We start from the raw sequence: 17,161 nt of genomic DNA, 5'->3' as shown, positions 1-17,161 counted from the left end.
AAGCAAGACACAGAAGAAACATTGAGCCTGAGTGAGAAGAGCAGATCTGAGTGTAGCTCAGAGACACCTAGGAAAGGCAGAAACACAACTTTGCCAAACCCAGGGCAGCCAGGGGCACGTGGGGCATGGCGGAGCACAGGGGACTTGGTGAGTGGCAAAAGACGGTCTGTGATGCTGTCTCAGACACAAGGCTTCATGAGTAGCAAATGCTGGTCAGCAGTGAAGCATCAGCTGTGGTCCACCAGTGCAAGCATGCTTGTAACGGGAACACTAAGGCAAGGCATCATATGGAAATCCTCTGTTCTATTTGGTCCATGTACTAACAACTCAAAACCTTCAAAAATGAAATCTTTCAAGAGTTTAAAAGTAAACAAAACACGTAGAACTGTTTCTTTCATCTAAAACACAAATCAGAGTGCTAGAAGAGAAGGCTCAGGGGTTAAGGGTCACTGCTCTTCTGCACAACACAGGTTTGATTCTCAGCACCCATATTATGTGGCTTACAACTGCCTTTAACTTCAGCTTTGACCTCCATAGGTGCCTGCACTCATGTGCACTTACTCAAACACAGGCACACACATACTAGAAATAAGTCTTTAAAAGAGAAATTAAGGCCAGGCAGTGGTGGCGCATGCCTTTAATCCTAGCACTTGGGGTGCAGAGATCTCTGTGACTTCGAGGCCAACCTGGTCTACAAAAGCTAGTTCCAGGACAGGCTCCAAAGCTACAGAGAAACCCTGTCTCAAGAAAAAAAAAAGAGAGAGAGAGAGAGAAAGAGAGAGAGAGAGAGAGAGAGAGACTGGGATTAAAAAGCCTGAGTTCTGTGGTGCATTAGCCCTCAAAAGGAAACTAGTTAGACATACAGGGCCCAGCTCCTCATGCTACAAAGGAGAAAAGGTTCTGAGAACTTAAGAACCTTCAATCTCACCAGTCTGTATCACTTAGACTGAAGGCTGAAATGCTGGCAGCTGCCACTTCTATCCGCAAACCAAGGGCTCAGTTATAACTCATGTTTTCAAGATTGGTCTCACTACATTGGCAGGACAGCCCAGAATTCCTGGGCTCAAGCACCCTGTCTCTAAGCCACTCTGAACACCAGGGCAACAACTCCATGTATTTTATAAAGAAAATCCTGTAGATCAGCCATATGACTCAAGACTCATCTCTCTCCAGTTACAGTGGTCTGCCTTCCTTTGCTGTGACTTTGTCCCCAGCTGGGTGACAAGGAACCCACAGTTATAAGAGACACCACAAAGCACAACCCTAGCTTTTCCCAGGAGTAGACAGTAAGGGACACAGGGCAGGAGGCAGGTCAGTCCATGTTTCCAAACACAATTATTTTCAAGTTCACAAAGGGAAACCATCAGTGTCTTCTGTTCTGCCTCTGCGTGGTAGAAGGTGACAGCGAGGATGTCACAGAGCTTAACTGTCCACAAACCTCTACACAACAGGCCCGAGAGATGACTTTTGAACATGTGGATCCTGGGCCCAACCAGGCCAGTGGGAATCATCTGTGGTTTCTGCCACAGCCAAGGTCTCCCACAGCCTTCCTCCCACACACACGGGGCACAGCACTGAAGCAGCTCTGCTGCTCAGGAGAACACAGGGGGCAAGAGGGCTCGCAGTCAAGAAAGCACTTGCCTCATAGGTGACAAAGTCGTCAAACTCATCGGCGCAGGCAGGGGGCTCTTCATCGTGGACAGGCTCCACATTGTGCAGCTGGCCATCAGGATCTGTGGAGAGAAGACCAGGCCTCAGCAGGCCACCCAGTGATGTCCAGAGGGGTCCAAGGTAGAGGAACACGAGATGGGTGGACAGGACTCACTGCAGCAAAAGGTACACTACTGTGGACCTCAAGCTGAGAACTCCAGCGGGAGAGGGCAGAGGGGGTGCACAAGAACCACACCCCCCAGTAGACAACAGTGCTTGCTAGGGTGCTGAGAAGTTTGTGTGTACATGACTTTAAAAAAAAAAGAGAGAGAGAGAGAGATGGCTCAGAGGTTAAGAGCACTGACTGCTCTTCCAGAGATCCTGAGTTCAATTCCCAGTAACCACATGGTGGCTCACAGTCTGTAATGAGATCTGGTGCCCTCTTCTGGCCTTCAGGCATACATGCAGACAGAATACTGTATAAATAATTAATAAATAAATCTTAAAAAAAAAAACAAACAACATTGAAAGGAAAAGTGCAAGATTCCTAGTTCTGCAAAAAACATACAGCCTTGAAAGAAGGTACATACAAACCCCACTCAACATCACCAACATCTTGTCCGGGTAAACACTGAAAAATGCAGTGTCTAGGTGTTACACTCAACAGTTTATTTTACTCTGCTTTACTGGTGTGTGTGTGTGTGTGTGTGTGTGTATAAAGTGGGTTTGGACCAGCAAGAAAGTTCAATGGATAAAAGTGCTTGCCACTAAGTCTAACAAGATGAGTTTGATCCCTGGAGCCCACATTGGGGAAATATAAAACCAAGACCCAATGTTGTCCTGTGACTTCCAGGTGCATGCCATGACATGTATGTGTCCATATCTGTATACACACTCAAACCCAATGAATAATACAGTGAAAATATCTCAAAATATGACGTTGAGTTTAAAATTTTTCTTTATTTTTGAAAGAGCTTCTCTACATAGTCCTGGATGCCTTGGAACTTGTTCTGTAGACCAGGTTGAATTGAACTCACAGAGATCCATCCATCTACTTCTGCTTCCTGAGCATTGGAATTAAGGGTGTATAACACCATACATATATCACGTGTGTGCCTGTGCCCATAGAGGCCAGAAGAGGGGATTGGATTCCCCTAAAGACAGAGTTACAGGCAGCTGTGAAGCACCTGAAATAAGTGCTAGAACTGAACTTGAGCCTCCTGGAGGATCAGCAAGTGTTCTTAACTGCTAAGTCACCTCTCCAGTCCCCAGGAGCTATGGTTACTGTTGTCTTGTTGTTTGCTTGTTTCCAAGGCGAAGTCCTAGTGTATAGCCTTGACTGGCCTAGAATTTGATATATAGATCAGGCAGGCTTTGAACTCAGAGATCTGCTTGCCTCTACTTCCAGAGAACTTTGATGAAAGGTGTGTGCCCCAGCAAGTTGTTTTTATTTTATTTTATTTTTGATTTTTTGAGACAGGGTTTTTCTGTAGCTTTGGAGACTGTCCTGGAACTAGCTCTTATAGCCCAGGCTGGCCTCGAACTCACAGAGATCCGCCTGCCTCTGCCTCCCGAGTGTTGGGATTAAAGGCATGCACCACCACCGTCCAGCTATAAGGTATGTTTTTAAAAAGACTTCTTTTTTATAATTTTAAATGTGTGGATGTTTGCCTGCATATATGTATGTGAATACTATATACATCCTGGTGCCTGGAGGCCAGACAAGGTATCAGATTCTCTGGAACTGGCGTTATAGATGGCTATAAGCTTCCATGTAGGTGCTAGGAATCAAATCCAGGTCCTCTGCAAGAGCAGCTAATCTCTTAGCTGTTAAGCCATCTCTCCAGTGGCTAAGAAAGTAAATTGTAAAGAAGCACCAACTTCTGAACTCAATGCCAGAGACATTTTCGAAACATTTCAATTATAAAACACCTGCATCTTCCTCTGAGAAAAGAGGTACCAACATCCATGGTCTCCAAGATGCTCAAGGGACATTGTGCCCGAGGAAGGATACAGAAGGTCATCCATACCAAAGTCTCATTACTAAGTAATTTCTTTCATGGAGTACATTGACTTACAGTTTGATTGCTTAGTCAATATCATTAACACAGCCTGGTGGTGGTGGCACAGGCCTTTAATCCCAGCACTCCAGGAGACAGAGGCAGGTGGATCTCTGAGTGCGAGGCCAGCCTGGTCTAAAGAGTGAGTTCCACGACAGTCAGGATTACACAGAGAAACTTTCAAAAAACAAACAAACAAACAAAAATATCTTGAACACAGGCAAGCTTCCATCAGCACTTGTTCCAACGGTCCAATCAGGCTGGGCCGAGCATGACGGGCACAGGGGCTTGTGTGCAGCATGGGGATCTAAGTTTAAATTCCAGACCCCATATAAAACTGGGTACCGTATCACGCATCTGCACCCCAACTTTCCAAGTGTAGGATGGGGGGTGGAGAAAGGAGAAGCCTACGAACCTATGGGTCAACTAGTGCAGGGACCCTGTCTCAAACACGGTAGGGGTGAGGACTGATACCTCAGGTTGGTCTCTGGTTCCCATCCCACACCCACACAATGTAAACACTCACACAGCTTCACTTCTGTAGAGTAGTGATTATCACACTTACCTCATGTAAACACAGAAGTCGGGTCAGGTCGTACACACCTTTAATCCCAGCACTTGGGAGGCAGAGGCAGGCGGATCTCTGAATTCAAGGCTAGCCTGGTCTACAGAGTGAATTCCAGGACAGCCAGAGCTACACACTGAAAAACCCATGTCTCCAAAAAAAAAAAAAGAAAAAGAAAGAAAAAAAAAAAAAAGGACAAAACAAACAAAATAAATAAATAATAGGGTAGGGAGGGGGGAAACACATCAGTCCTCCCCCCCCCTTTTTTTTTTTTGGTTTTTTTGTTTTGTTTTTCGAGACAGGGTTTTTCTGTGGCTTTGGAACCTGTCCTGGAACTAGCTCTGTAGACCAGGCTGGTCTCGAACTCACAGAGATCCGCCTGCCTCTGCCTCCCAAGTGCTGGGATTAAAGGCGTGCACCACCATTGCCTGGCCCTTATTTTATTTTTGAGGCAAGGTTTTCTGAAACCCAGGCTGGTTGTCAATCAGTTGTTCAGCCTTCTCTGTCCATTCTCAAGTACCGGATTACAAGTGTGAAGAATAACCAGTTCATATAGTCGTATCTCAACGGCTAAGTGGAGCAGCAACCTTCCCGACGATCCGGGAAGAAATGCTCTGGAACAGTCAGTACTGGCTCCCTCTAAACGAGCCACAAAGACCAGAGACAGTTCATGCTTTGATCTAGACAAATGAAGAAAAACACAACCACAAAACCTCAACAAGTCATGCCTTTAATCTCAGAACTCGGGAGGCAGAGGCAGGCAGATCTCTGTGAGTTCGAGGCCAGCCTGGTCTACAAAAGCTAGTTCCAGGACAGCCAGGGCTGTTACACAGAAAAAAGCTCTCTCAAGAAAAAAAAAAAAAAAAAAAAAAACTCCAAGGGAGTGCTCTTAACCACTAAGCCATTGTTTCAGCCCCCCCCCCCCCCCCCCCTTTTTTCCCCCCCCCCCCCCCCCCCCCGTGTTTCTTTGTGTAGCTTTAGCTGTCCTGAAACTAGCTCTGTAGACTAGGCTGGCTTCCAACTCAGAGATCTACCTGCCTCTGACTCCTGAATCCTAGCATTATGGGTGCCATCTGGGATTAAAGAAGTATACCGCTATTGCCCGGCCCAACCCCTCATTTTTCCTTTGAGACAAGGTCTCACTAAATTGTCCAGACAGGCCTTAACTTGAGATCCTCCAGCCTTAGTCCCCTCACGTGGAAATACTCTGTTTTGATACAGGTTGTCACTACAGCTCTGGCTGGCTTAGAATTTGTTATATAAGCCAGGCTGGCCTTGAACTCACAGAGACCCACCCACCTGTCCAGCTGCTAGGGGCTAGTATTAAAGGTGTGCACCGTCACAGCTAATTGTTAAGTGGAATTTTTGTACATTGGTGTTTTGCCATGGGTGTCGGGTCCCCTGAAACTAGAGTTACCGACATTTGTGAGCTGCCATGTGGGTGGAATTGAACCAATATCCTCTGGAACAGCACTCAGTGCTCTTAACCATTAAGCCATCTCTCCAGCCCCCTGAGTCATCTCTCCAGACCTATAAGTGGAAATTTTTAATGTGCATTTATCTTGTCCTTCCAGAGCTAGGGATGTATGAGCCAGAGCCATGGCCTATTTGTAACAGTTCCCTGTCTCATTCTATTCCTGGAACAGTGCTTGTGGCTTTGACAGCAGGCGTCTTGCGCTTCCCCGCAAACTAGGTCAATATATTGTGGTTTACTATGCTGCCCTCCAACGTAGAATGAGGTTGACAGGCAATACATGCTGTCCATCGCTACACCAGTGCATTACAGCAGGACCTGAGATGAACTTCACTGGAAATGTAGTTCAGATAAGCATGCTTCCTTTCTGAATGCTTCTAAGTGCTATAAGATCTTTCAAAATCACCTCTTACTTCATCTTTTATTCTGTTTTCACTGTGTCCTCCTAATCAGATGGAAATGAAACCCCAAAATGACAAAGGCAAAAAAGCAAAGCCTCTACACTAATCGGCAGGTGCACAGCAGTTCCTTCAACATCCTGCACAGCACTCTCCATGGCCCAGGCTGGGGTAGAGTCATAAGTTTGCTCAGTCCCAGAAAAGGCCCAGTTTCCCACTACACCACTGGACAGCTGATCTCCACAGCTCATTCCTCTACCTTCTGACCCCAATCTCCTACACACCAGGCACACATCCCTACCCTATAGGACACCCCTGCCTGGTGTCACCCCTGATTCACTCCCACACCCCCTAGTCCCACCTTATCATCTCCCACCAGAAAGCCAGCACCAAAGGCAAAGGATTCTGTTTTTGTCTCCAGAATAGTTAGCTCAGGTCTGCCGCATTTAACCTCATCTCTGCAGATCCCCACAGCTCACTGTAAGGACCCCACTATCCTCCAGGTCCAGGCTGAACTCAAGGCAATGTACCCACAGTGTGGTAGCAGGGTGAGACTCTGAAACATTAAACTATTTCTAACAACTAGCTGGGAGATTTACATTCCTAATTAAATCAATCAGAAAGAATGCAAAAATGATGAAATTAAAAATGAATCCCAAAACTGGGTGGTGGTGGTGGTGTTATATGCCTTTAATCTCAAAGGCAGGTGGATCTCTGGTCTACAGAGCAAGTCCCAGAATACCCAGGGCTAAACAGAGAAACCCTATCTCAAAACACACAAAGAAAACCACTGGAGTCCCGAGCACTGGGATTACACTTACTTATTCCTGCTTCAGAATTACTCACTTACAATTGTACCCCATCTGTCTGCTGTGACTACAAAGTAAATGTTTTCCGAGGCGGGTGGGCCACACCTGTCACTCCACCTCTTGGAGGCTAAAGTAGAGTTGTTTTGAGTTCATGGCAACCACGGGCTACACAGTGAATAACCAAGCTAGCCAAGGCTGCAGAACAAGACCCTGTCTCAAAGCAAACAGCCTAGATGGGAGTGGTGAAGCTTACCTGGAATTATAGCACTTGGCAGAGAAAGACAGAAAGATCCAAAGTGCAAGGTCATCCTTGGCTACATGGCAAGTCTGAGGGCCAATCTGGGCCACATGAATTAGTTTCAAAAACCCACCAACTTAGTTAGGGCTGGGAATGGTGGTGCACAGATTTAATTCCAGCACTCACAAAGCAGAGGAAATGGATCTTTGAATTCAAGGCCATATTGCTCCACGTGGCAAGTTTTAGGCCAGTCAGGGCTATATAGTGAGATCCTGTCTCAAAAAACAAACAATAAAAAGGAAACCAAACCAACAACAAAACAGAACCCCAGGAAAATGGGCAGAAACAGCAGCAGGGTGGACAGGGCTTGGATCTAACAGGTGGGACCTACCAAAAGACAGGCCAGAAAATGGCTCCTCACAGAAGGCAGAAGAGAGTGGGCTGGCTATAAAGAGATAGAGGAAGCTTTGCCCCCTTCTCAGGCAGAGGCCAAGAAGTACCTCCTAGGTCGCCTGTGGAAAGGACACAGGGCACCACAGTGTCTTAAATCAGCCCAGGAAAGGCAAGGGGACACAGTGATTCTAGGGATGGATCTCATCTGGCACATGGGGGGGGGGGGAACTGGGGTAATAAATCATCCTCAGACAATTGTTTGCTGTCACCGGGGATTAAAAAATATCTACATGCACCTTCAGTCACTAAACCAAGACCCAGGCACTCAGAAGAGAGACATGGTCACCAGCTAGCAAGCCCTCCTCCAGAAAGAAGCTGACCCTGAAGAGCACAGATGGCGGGAGAATGGGGGAGAGGCCTCCTAAGTCAAGATAACAGGACACCCCCAGCAGAGTTCACCACTTCGCTTTAACGGAGGTCCAGCAGAGCATACAAACTAGCAGCCATGGAGGAATCACCTCACACAGACATCTCCTGTCGGACAGATTCTTCCTGCCTACCGCAGCCCCAGCTGCTGTATCTCCCAGCCTGAAGAGGTTTGTGCAGTCAACTATCAAATCTGAACAATCCAATGAATGCCCCTGATTCACCCTGACGGTACTGAGAGTCCAAACAGCACACCTCCCTCCCACCTGTGCAGACAGAATAGGAACAGTGGTTAGATGGTGCAAAGCAAGACCAGCAAGACAGAGACCAGCCAAGTGCTCTGCGCCTCTGTGGTTCCAAAGGGAACGGATCATTATTTAACGTATCTACAACGACATGACAAACACTCAGAGTGACAGCTGTGACATGTCTCGTGGGAACTTATCACTCATCTCCATGGCTAGATGACCCATGGGAAAGGCTGATGGTGACAAGGAGCCCAGCCATGCTTGCCTCTAACTGCTGCCTCACTTCCCATCGCGTTCCCAAATACTCAGATCACAGACAGTTCTCACCATCCTGGTTTAATGCCAGACTTTAGCAAACACTTAAAGACCAAGATTTTTAAAGAATAACTGACAAGTAAAGAAATCATGAGGCGGGGGAGGAAAGGGGCAGGGAGGGGAGCAGAGGAAAATGTAGAGCTCAATAAAATCAATTAAAAAAAAGCATTAAAAAAAGAAAGCTAATTGGGCAATATGTTGGGATTAAAGTAAAACACAAAGATACTGTATGAAGTTTTCAATGACAAAATATAAATATATCTGGATAAAAAAAATAAAAAATAAATCATGAAGGGACTCCAGGGGTTCTAATGCCCTCTTCTGGTCACCATGGGTACTTGAACTCATAGGCATATACCCATACTCATAAATACACATCACTGAAAAAAAAAACCTAAATCTTAAAAAAAGAAAGAAAATCTAGCTGCTTGCGATCTATCACTTATAGGTCAGGCTACCAGACAGCACACAGGGCTCTCAGTCCGGGGACTCTGCATTACCCTGGCTGTTCTCCATCTCATCCCTCGTGAACTGACCTCACTCCCTACCGAGGGTCCTGTGCTCAGCTCTCCCCACGTCCTATTCACTGGGAAAGTCACCAGCCGTCACTATGGCCTCCCTTCCTGGTCCATCCCCCATCACACAGGCTGGCTTGCTGCTAACCTGGACCAGGCGTCCCTCACCTGGTAATCATGCCTTCCTTTCTCTCTCCTGCTCCTCCCTCGAGAGGCTTGGCCTGCATGGTGGTCTCAGCTCCTGCCTACTGCCTAGACAACAGTGGTACCTCATCCATTTGACTTCTTGTCACCACCCACTGGGCTCACTTTGGTGCTGGCTCACAATATTATCCCTAGTTCCATAAAAGACTTTTGGGTGAGAACAGTCAAAGAGTAGCACGGCAACTTCTCTAGAACCATCTGAGGACTCAATATTTTAGAAACTCAGTCCTAAGTGACACTGTCAGTAATAATTTAGGGTGATGATAAACAAGACAGCTGCTGAGACCTGAGGCCCAAGGGTATCTTCAGACCTGACCTCACCTAGTGACTACAAACTAAGACTTGATGTGTGTAATTACATTTTCATTAAAATAAAAAGTTTACCAAAAAAAAAAAAAAAGGCTTGATGTGTGAGGAGGCAAAAAGCCTGCAGCTAACACACCCCAGCTCCATCAACCCCATAACTGTCCTGGAACTGATTTTGTAGACCAGGCTGGCCTTGAATTCAGAGAGATTCACAGGCCTCTGCCTCCTGTGAGATTAAAGGTGTGGGCTATCACTGCCTGGCTGAAAAGCTATTTTCATAGCTGCAGAACAGAAACTAGATGGGCTAACTGGGAGTGGGGAGTGGCGTGTGCACTGTGAAGACATGAATACACACCCAGCACACGGCCAGTCCCCCAGGGCCTAGGCACAGGACACAGAGATAGGAAAACACATATCTACACAAAAACTTGCACACAGTCTTCTAAACTTTACTCAAACTTTATCCCAATAGGTAAGCTAGATGCCTCATCACAATAGGCCACCATCCCACATCAGAAAGCAGCCATGACCACAAGCAAACCATAGGTGGATACGAGAGGCATATTGAGGGAAAGAAGTCAGATATATACAGGACACATTTATGTGACAACTTAATGTACAAGAACAGAAATAGGTTGACAAAAAGGTGGGAGAGCCAGAGAGATGGCTCAGTGGTTAAGAGCACTGACTGCTCTTCCAGAGGACCCGGGTTCAATTCCCAGTAACCACATAGCAGCTCACAAATGTCTGCTCAAGGGGACTGGCATCCTCAAACACATATTCATGCAGGCAAAACACATAAAAATAAAATAAATCTTAAGAAAAAAGAAGGTGGGAGGAACTTGCCATGACAGCCTTATCAGAGATAATCAAGCTCAGCAATCTGTCACAGCTCAAACTGCTACACTTAAGATTTGCACATTTCACAGTAGGTACCTTTTTGCTTTAAAACCAAAGTCTCTGAACAAATGCTGAACTCTAGATGATGGCCAGGATGCACACCAGAGCATCAGTGGGAAGTGCACAATATAATGAGTCGAATGCATCCCATTGAAAAGATAGACTGTAGACAATGGATGGAGGGATGAACGGGGCACACAGCGCACACAGCAAGCTGTTCTCCATACAGAATGGGTAGGAAATATATAATAACTATGTTTTTTTTCAGTTTTGTTTTGTAATTTTTCCTCATGAAACGTTGGGGAAGGAAAGTAGCCCTCCACACTGTAAATAGGCAGTTGAGAGCCTGTCGATCATGGAGGGTAGGGCTTCAAGAACAAACAGGGAAGAGAACATCTTGAACACCAAATGTTTTGAGAGTCCGAGAAGATATGGCCTAAGCCAGGTGTTATGGTGCACTGGGAAGCAGAGGCAGAAGGATCTCTGTGAGTTCAGACTAGCCTACACAGTGGCTGGGGAAGAATGGGTAGTTACAGAACACTGAGGAGAAAGGTGGTGGGTACAGTGAGGGGTAACTGACCTACCTCCACTTCTGATAGCCACAATCCCTTGGTGGAAGTCTTCGAAGCTGATGACGCCAAGCCCACTGGGGTCCAGGTATTGAGTCAAGTCTGTCACCTGCAATTGCCAAACAAGAATATTTACTCACACATCCACAGTTGGCAGGCGACACCAGGCACTGACCCCTTTAACCATCTACAAAGCAGGAACGAGCTCACACAGTTCGGAGCTCCAGAGCACTGACAAGCACTGTCCAAGCACAGAAGCAGGGGCAGCCACTGCAAGAGCTAGCCACCGGGGAGAGCCATCCTGGAGGAATCTGCCATTGTTGCAAGTGTTCTTAACCTTGGGAATAACATCCTGGTTCTCAGTAAGATGACGACTGAGCTCCCCGGTAGGAAAATCAGGAGTTTGAAGTTGTAGGGTCTGTTCCAGCACATTCTTACTAAGATGAGCTTCCTCAGCAGTGCCAGTGCTTTGGAGGCAGTCACACCCTTGACATCACTCTCTCCAAAGGTAGAAAGACAACCTACACACACAAGCTAATGGACACGTGGCGTGGGACGTCCTTCTGTGTATGTGTTGCTTTTATTGGTTAATAAATAAAGAAGCTGCTTTTGGCCGATGGCTTAACAGAATATAGCCAGGCTGGAAAAGATATATACAGAGAGTAGGTGGAGTCAGCAAGACTCCATGAAGCGGCCAGCTGGAACCTTGCTGGTAGACCACAGCCTCATGGTAAAATATAAAATAATGAAAATGGGTTAATTCTAGATGTAAGAGCTAGTTAGCAATATGCTTAAGTGATTGACCAAGCGGTGATTTAATTAATACAGTTTATGAGTGACTATTTTAGTTCTGGGCAACCAGGAATGAACAAATGGCCTCCAACAACAGACACAGTTTTTCCAAAAGAAGACATAATTATATTGTTGTTATGGATGAGAGGAGTCTCATCAAAATGTAAAACTTTAGCACATAGGATGGGCTGGCTGAGAGCACTCCAGAGGCAATAGTAGAGGACTATCTAAAAATTAACGCCAGTCTGGGCGACACAATGAGTTAGGCCACAGAGAAGATATAATTTAAAGTGGGGGGGGGGGCTGCTTGCTTCAAATATGCATTAATCAGATCAAAGGACATGAAGAAGACTAGGTGAAAATATTTGCAAATCATGTGTAAAGGACTTGAATCTAGAAAATACGCATAAATCCTACTTGAAAAGGAAAAAGAAATCATAGCAAGACCTCTCCAAACGAGAAAGGCTCTCATGCAAGCATGAGGACATGAGTTCCGTCGCTAGACCAGCACCTGCATACACAGCAAGGGACAGCAGTACACACCTGTAATCCCAGGATTGGGGAAGCAGAAACAGGGACCCCCTGGGGCTCGCTGGCCAGTCTAGGCAAATTGGTGAGCACCAGGTTCAGTAAGAACCCTGTCTCAGAAGCTTAAGGTGGTGGAGCAGGGGGACAGCTCTGAAGGCTATCAACTGAACAACACAGTGAAACCCTGTCTTGAAAACACTTACACAACTGTGCATGCACACACATATAAGGGCTGATAAGCACATGAGAAGATATTCAATACTCTTAGTCATGAAAGATGAGAATTACAAATGTAAGGAGACGGTGCCCTCTAAATGAGTGCAACTGGAAGAACTGCAGGGCGGTGAATGGAGGCATTTCCTGGGATGTGGAAGAGTGAAACTACACGGTGCCAGCAGCTGCCCTGATCTTACCGACGTCCTAGAAAACCCTGAACTGCACACAGAATGGCAGCAATTTCATGAATACAAATCGTATCCCAAAGCTCTTAAAAATAATAAACTAAAAAGGGATCAAGAGAAAAGACAAATATGCCAGCAGGATGACTCAGTAGGTAAAAATGCTTGTCACCAAGCCTGCTGGCCTTAGTCTGATCTCTACAGTACAAAGATAGAACCAACTCCCCCAAGTTGTTCTGAATTCCACACATATGCCATGGCACATATGTGCCTGCACACACAAGCCTGCACACACACACACACACACACACACACACACACACGGAAATATGTACAGACACAAGATACAAAATTTTTTTTAAATTTTAAGATAAATCTTGGAGTGAGCAAACAAGATCCAACAGGAACCCCAGAAAAGGAAATTAAAGTAAAGAAACAGAACAAATACTAAAAATGCTCAAGGAAAACTCCCTATAATTAAAAATAATTATATATATTTCACTTGAGAGGCAGAAGCAGACAGATCCCTATGAGTTCCAGGCCAAGTTCCAAGACAGACAGGGATACACAGAGAGTACCTATCTCAAAAAGCAAAAGACAATTAGGACTGGAGAGGTGGATCAGTGGTTATAAGAGTATACTGATCTTTTAGGAGACCCAAATTCAGCCATGTCCCATGGCTCAAAATCACCAGTATAACTAACTAGCTCCAGGGGATGCTTTCTGGCCTCTGTCAGCACCTATACTCACATGCACTTAAACACACTGACACACACGCAAATATGTGTAATTAAAAATTAAAACTAAAGGGGCTGCAGAAATGGCACAATTGTTAAGGATGCTCCTTGCTCCAAGGAGCTGAGTTCAGCTCCCAGCACTCACCCACATCAGGTGGATCACAGTCACCTGTAACTCCAGCTCCAAGATCTGATGTCTTCTGTCCTCTGAGAGGCACCCACATACATACATGTGGCACATACACATGAATACAAATACATAGTCTATTTTATTTTTTATTCTTTGAGACAAGGTTTTTCTGAGTATCCCTGGCTGTCCTGGAACTTTCTCTGTAGACCAGGTTGGCCTTGAACTCTCAGAGATTCACCTGACTGCGCCTCCTGAATTCTGGGATTAATGGTGTGCACCACCAAAGTCCAGCCAAATACATAATTGTTGTAGGGAGGCCGCTTGTTAGTTCCCAGCTGCTCAGCTCTGAAATAACCACACAAAAACTATATTATTTGCAATACTGTTTGGTCAATAGCTTACTGGCAAAGTTCCAGCATCTGTCGCCAGTGGGGCTACATGGCTTCTCCCTGACTCCTCCCTCTTTCCTTCTCCCAGCATTCAGTTTAGAACTTCCAACCCTCTGCCTAGCTCTGTTCTGCCCTGCTCTGCTATAGGCTCAAGACAGATTCTTTACTACCCAACGGTATTCACAGCATACAGAGGGGAATCCCACATCACATACTCTTAAAAATAAAATCATATGCCGGGTGGTGATGGCTCACATCTTTAATTGCAGCATTCAGGAGGAAGAGGCAGGCAGATCTCTGTGAATTTGAGGCCAGCCTGATCTACAGAACAAGTTCCAAGACAAGTTCCATAGCTACTGAGAAAACCTGTTTTGAACCCCCCCCCAAAAAAAAAGAACCAGACATTATAGCAACAGGAAACAGAGACTAAAGGAAACTTTGTCTACAACCTAGGGATACAAATTCAGTCCATGAGAAGTTTAACAGAGACAAAAATCAACCAATTTCAAGAAGACCTGGAGACACATGGTACTTTGATGGATATGGACCCAAACAAGCACAGTTCAAAACCAAAGGAAAGACCTGGGGAGCTGGCTCAGTCGGGAGAGGATAGAGGGCTGACCACATAAACATGAGAACCTGAGTCTGATCTCCCACACCCAGATTTTAAAAAATACAGAATACAACAGTAGGCTCCTATAATTCCAGCATGAGAATCAGAAAAGAGGAACCCTGGAGATTGCTGGCCAGCCAGTCTAACTAAATCAGCAAGCTCTAGGTTCAGAGACTGTCTGGAGAAAAAAAAAGTGGAGTGTGACTGAGAAAAACACCCACTGTAAACCTGGGGCCTCCACTTACACACCTAAAGCGAGCTGGAAGCTGAGTACTCACTGAATATGGATAACGTGGAGATGCTGTTAACTGCTATAGATCTGACAGTATTTTAGAGCACAGGTTTCTACACACACTTACCGATACATCTGGAGATACTTCAAAATTCAGGAGCTGAGCTTGTACCTTAGCTGGTAGAGTGTTTGCTTAGCATTCTGGTTTCATACCCAGCCAGGAGAGGTAGTGCATACCTTTAACAGTAGTGCCTATCTTTAACGGCAGCACCTGGGAGGTGGAGGCAGGAGGATCAGGAGGAATACAAGGTCATTCAAGACTACATAGTGAGTTGAGGCCAGTCTGGGATATATGAGACCTTGTGTCTCAAAATTAAATAAATATTTTATATAAATATTGAATATTTTATATTCAATGCCTACATTTACTTAAAACAGAAATTATTTGTCTAACAGAATATTAACCTAATATTTAGAATAGATTAGATATGTATATTAAACAAATATGTAATATTAAATTACATATATGTGAGGTAAGTACAGACACAATTGTATTTGCATGACTGAGTTTCAAAGGTGGGGGCACTACTCTCCCCCACTTTATATGGGTATGTACTCTTCCACAAATAAAGTCTCAAAATGAGGGAGGGGACAAGGTGGAGAGTCGAACATTGACTAAGAAGAGACTTATGCTTGGAGTGTAGGAAGAACAACAAAGGAAACCTCCAAGATAGGGGATAGTTGTGGTGGTTTGAATAAGAATGTCTGGGCTGGAGAGATGGATCAGCAGTTAAGAGCACTAGCTGCTCTTCCAGAGGACCTGAGTTCAATTCCCAGCAACCACATGGTGGCTCACAACCATCTGTAATGAGATCTGGTGCCCTCTTCTGGCCTGCAGGCAAACATGCAGGAGAAACACTGTATACATAACAAATCTTTACACAACCATCTGTAATGGGGTCTGGTGCCCTCTTCTGGCCTGCAGGCATACACACAGACAGAATATTGTATACATAATAAATAAATATAAAAAAAATAAGAAGGCACCTCTTCTCAGAGACAGGCGGATCTCTGTGAGGCCAGCCTGGTCTACAGTGCAAGTTCCAAGACAGGCTCAAAAGCTCAACAACAACAACAAAAAAAAAAAAAGAAAGAAAGAAAGAGGGAGAGAGAAAAGAAAGAAAAGAAAGAAGAAAAGAAAAAAGGAGAAAAGAGAAGAAAAAGAAAGAAAGAAAGAAAGAAAGAAAGAAAGAAAGAAAGAAAGAAAAGAAAGAAAGAGAAAAAAAGCCACACTGCCTTCTCATATAGGTGTGGCCTTGTTGGAGGAGATGTGTGGTGGTATTTTGTTTGTGATCTAACAAATAAAGCTTGCCTGAAGATCAGAGGGCAGAGCTAAGCCACTAGTTAGCCATAGAGGCCAGGCAGTGGTGGCCCACACCTTTAATCCCAGCACTAGAGAGGCAGAGGCAGAGGATCTCTGCGAGTTTGTGGCCAGCCTAGTCTACAAGAGCTAGTTCCAGGATGGCCAGGGCTACACCAAGAAACCCTGTATCGAAAAACAAACAAACAAGAACAGAAGTGTCAAGTCACTGGGCAGGTGAAAAGAGAAGGGAAAGAAGAGTTCGCCTGCCCCACAGGGACACAAGATGAAGGAACAGGACAACAAAGCCAGCGCAAGGATGGTCAGAGATCACAATCGGTGCCTCTGGGGACTCCAGAATGACATCAGAGTTCAAGAGTCCTGCACGCATCCCAGACCCAAAAGATAGGACACTATCTCAAAAATCTAGACTTGGCCGGGTGGTGGTGGCCCACACCTTTAATCCCAGTACTCAGGGGGCAGAGACAGGTGGATCTCTGTGAGCTCAAGGCCATTCTGGTCTACCAAGAAAGTTCCAAAGAAGCTAGCCTTACAGGCACCAGAGAAGAGACCCAAAGAAATAAAGCCATCATGTCACATGCAATTTCAAGTCAGTCTCAGAATGACTGGCCCCAACAGAACGAGGCTCTTAAGCCAGAAACCAAGTCTCCTTCACAATGATACCCACAGTCAGTGCTGATACTGAGCTTGGTGGTCTATTTACCAACTGAGTTAAAAAATAATAATAATCTTTAGCCGGGTGGTGGTGGCGCATGCCTTTAATCCCAGCACTCGTGAGTTCGAGACCAGCCTGGTCTACAGAGCTAGTTCCAGGACAGGCTCCAAAGCCACAGAGAAACCCTGTCTCGAAAAACCAATAATAATAATAATAATCTTTAAAGTGATATATAT

General features: G+C 45.4%; 1 protein-coding gene across 4 annotated transcripts in view; it reads right to left on the bottom strand.

The window, feature by feature from the left end:
* The window catches only part of Rab11fip3 (RAB11 family interacting protein 3), a 77,821-nt gene that overhangs the window by 31,748 nt on the left and 28,912 nt on the right, over window positions 1-17,161 (bottom strand). For all 4 annotated transcript variants that reach the window (XM_050128450.1, XM_050128223.1, XM_050128293.1 and 1 more), the window contains exons 2-3: window positions 11,086-11,179; window positions 1,642-1,733 (exon numbers count right to left, since the gene is read on the bottom strand). In XM_050128450.1, the coding sequence (XP_049984407.1) occupies window positions 1,642-1,733; window positions 11,086-11,179 (186 nt within the window). The remainder of the gene's footprint in view (window positions 1-1,641; window positions 1,734-11,085; window positions 11,180-17,161) is intronic.

The sequence above is a fragment of the Alexandromys fortis genome, unplaced genomic scaffold (genome assembly GCF_014885135.2).
Source record: "Alexandromys fortis isolate MF-2015 unplaced genomic scaffold, M_Fortis_MF-2015_v1.1 scaffold_29, whole genome shotgun sequence".
NCBI classification, from domain to species: Eukaryota; Metazoa; Chordata; class Mammalia; order Rodentia; family Cricetidae; genus Alexandromys; species Alexandromys fortis.
The sequence above is the reverse complement of the archived record's forward strand: the minus strand, read 5'-3'. Positions and strand labels throughout refer to the sequence as shown.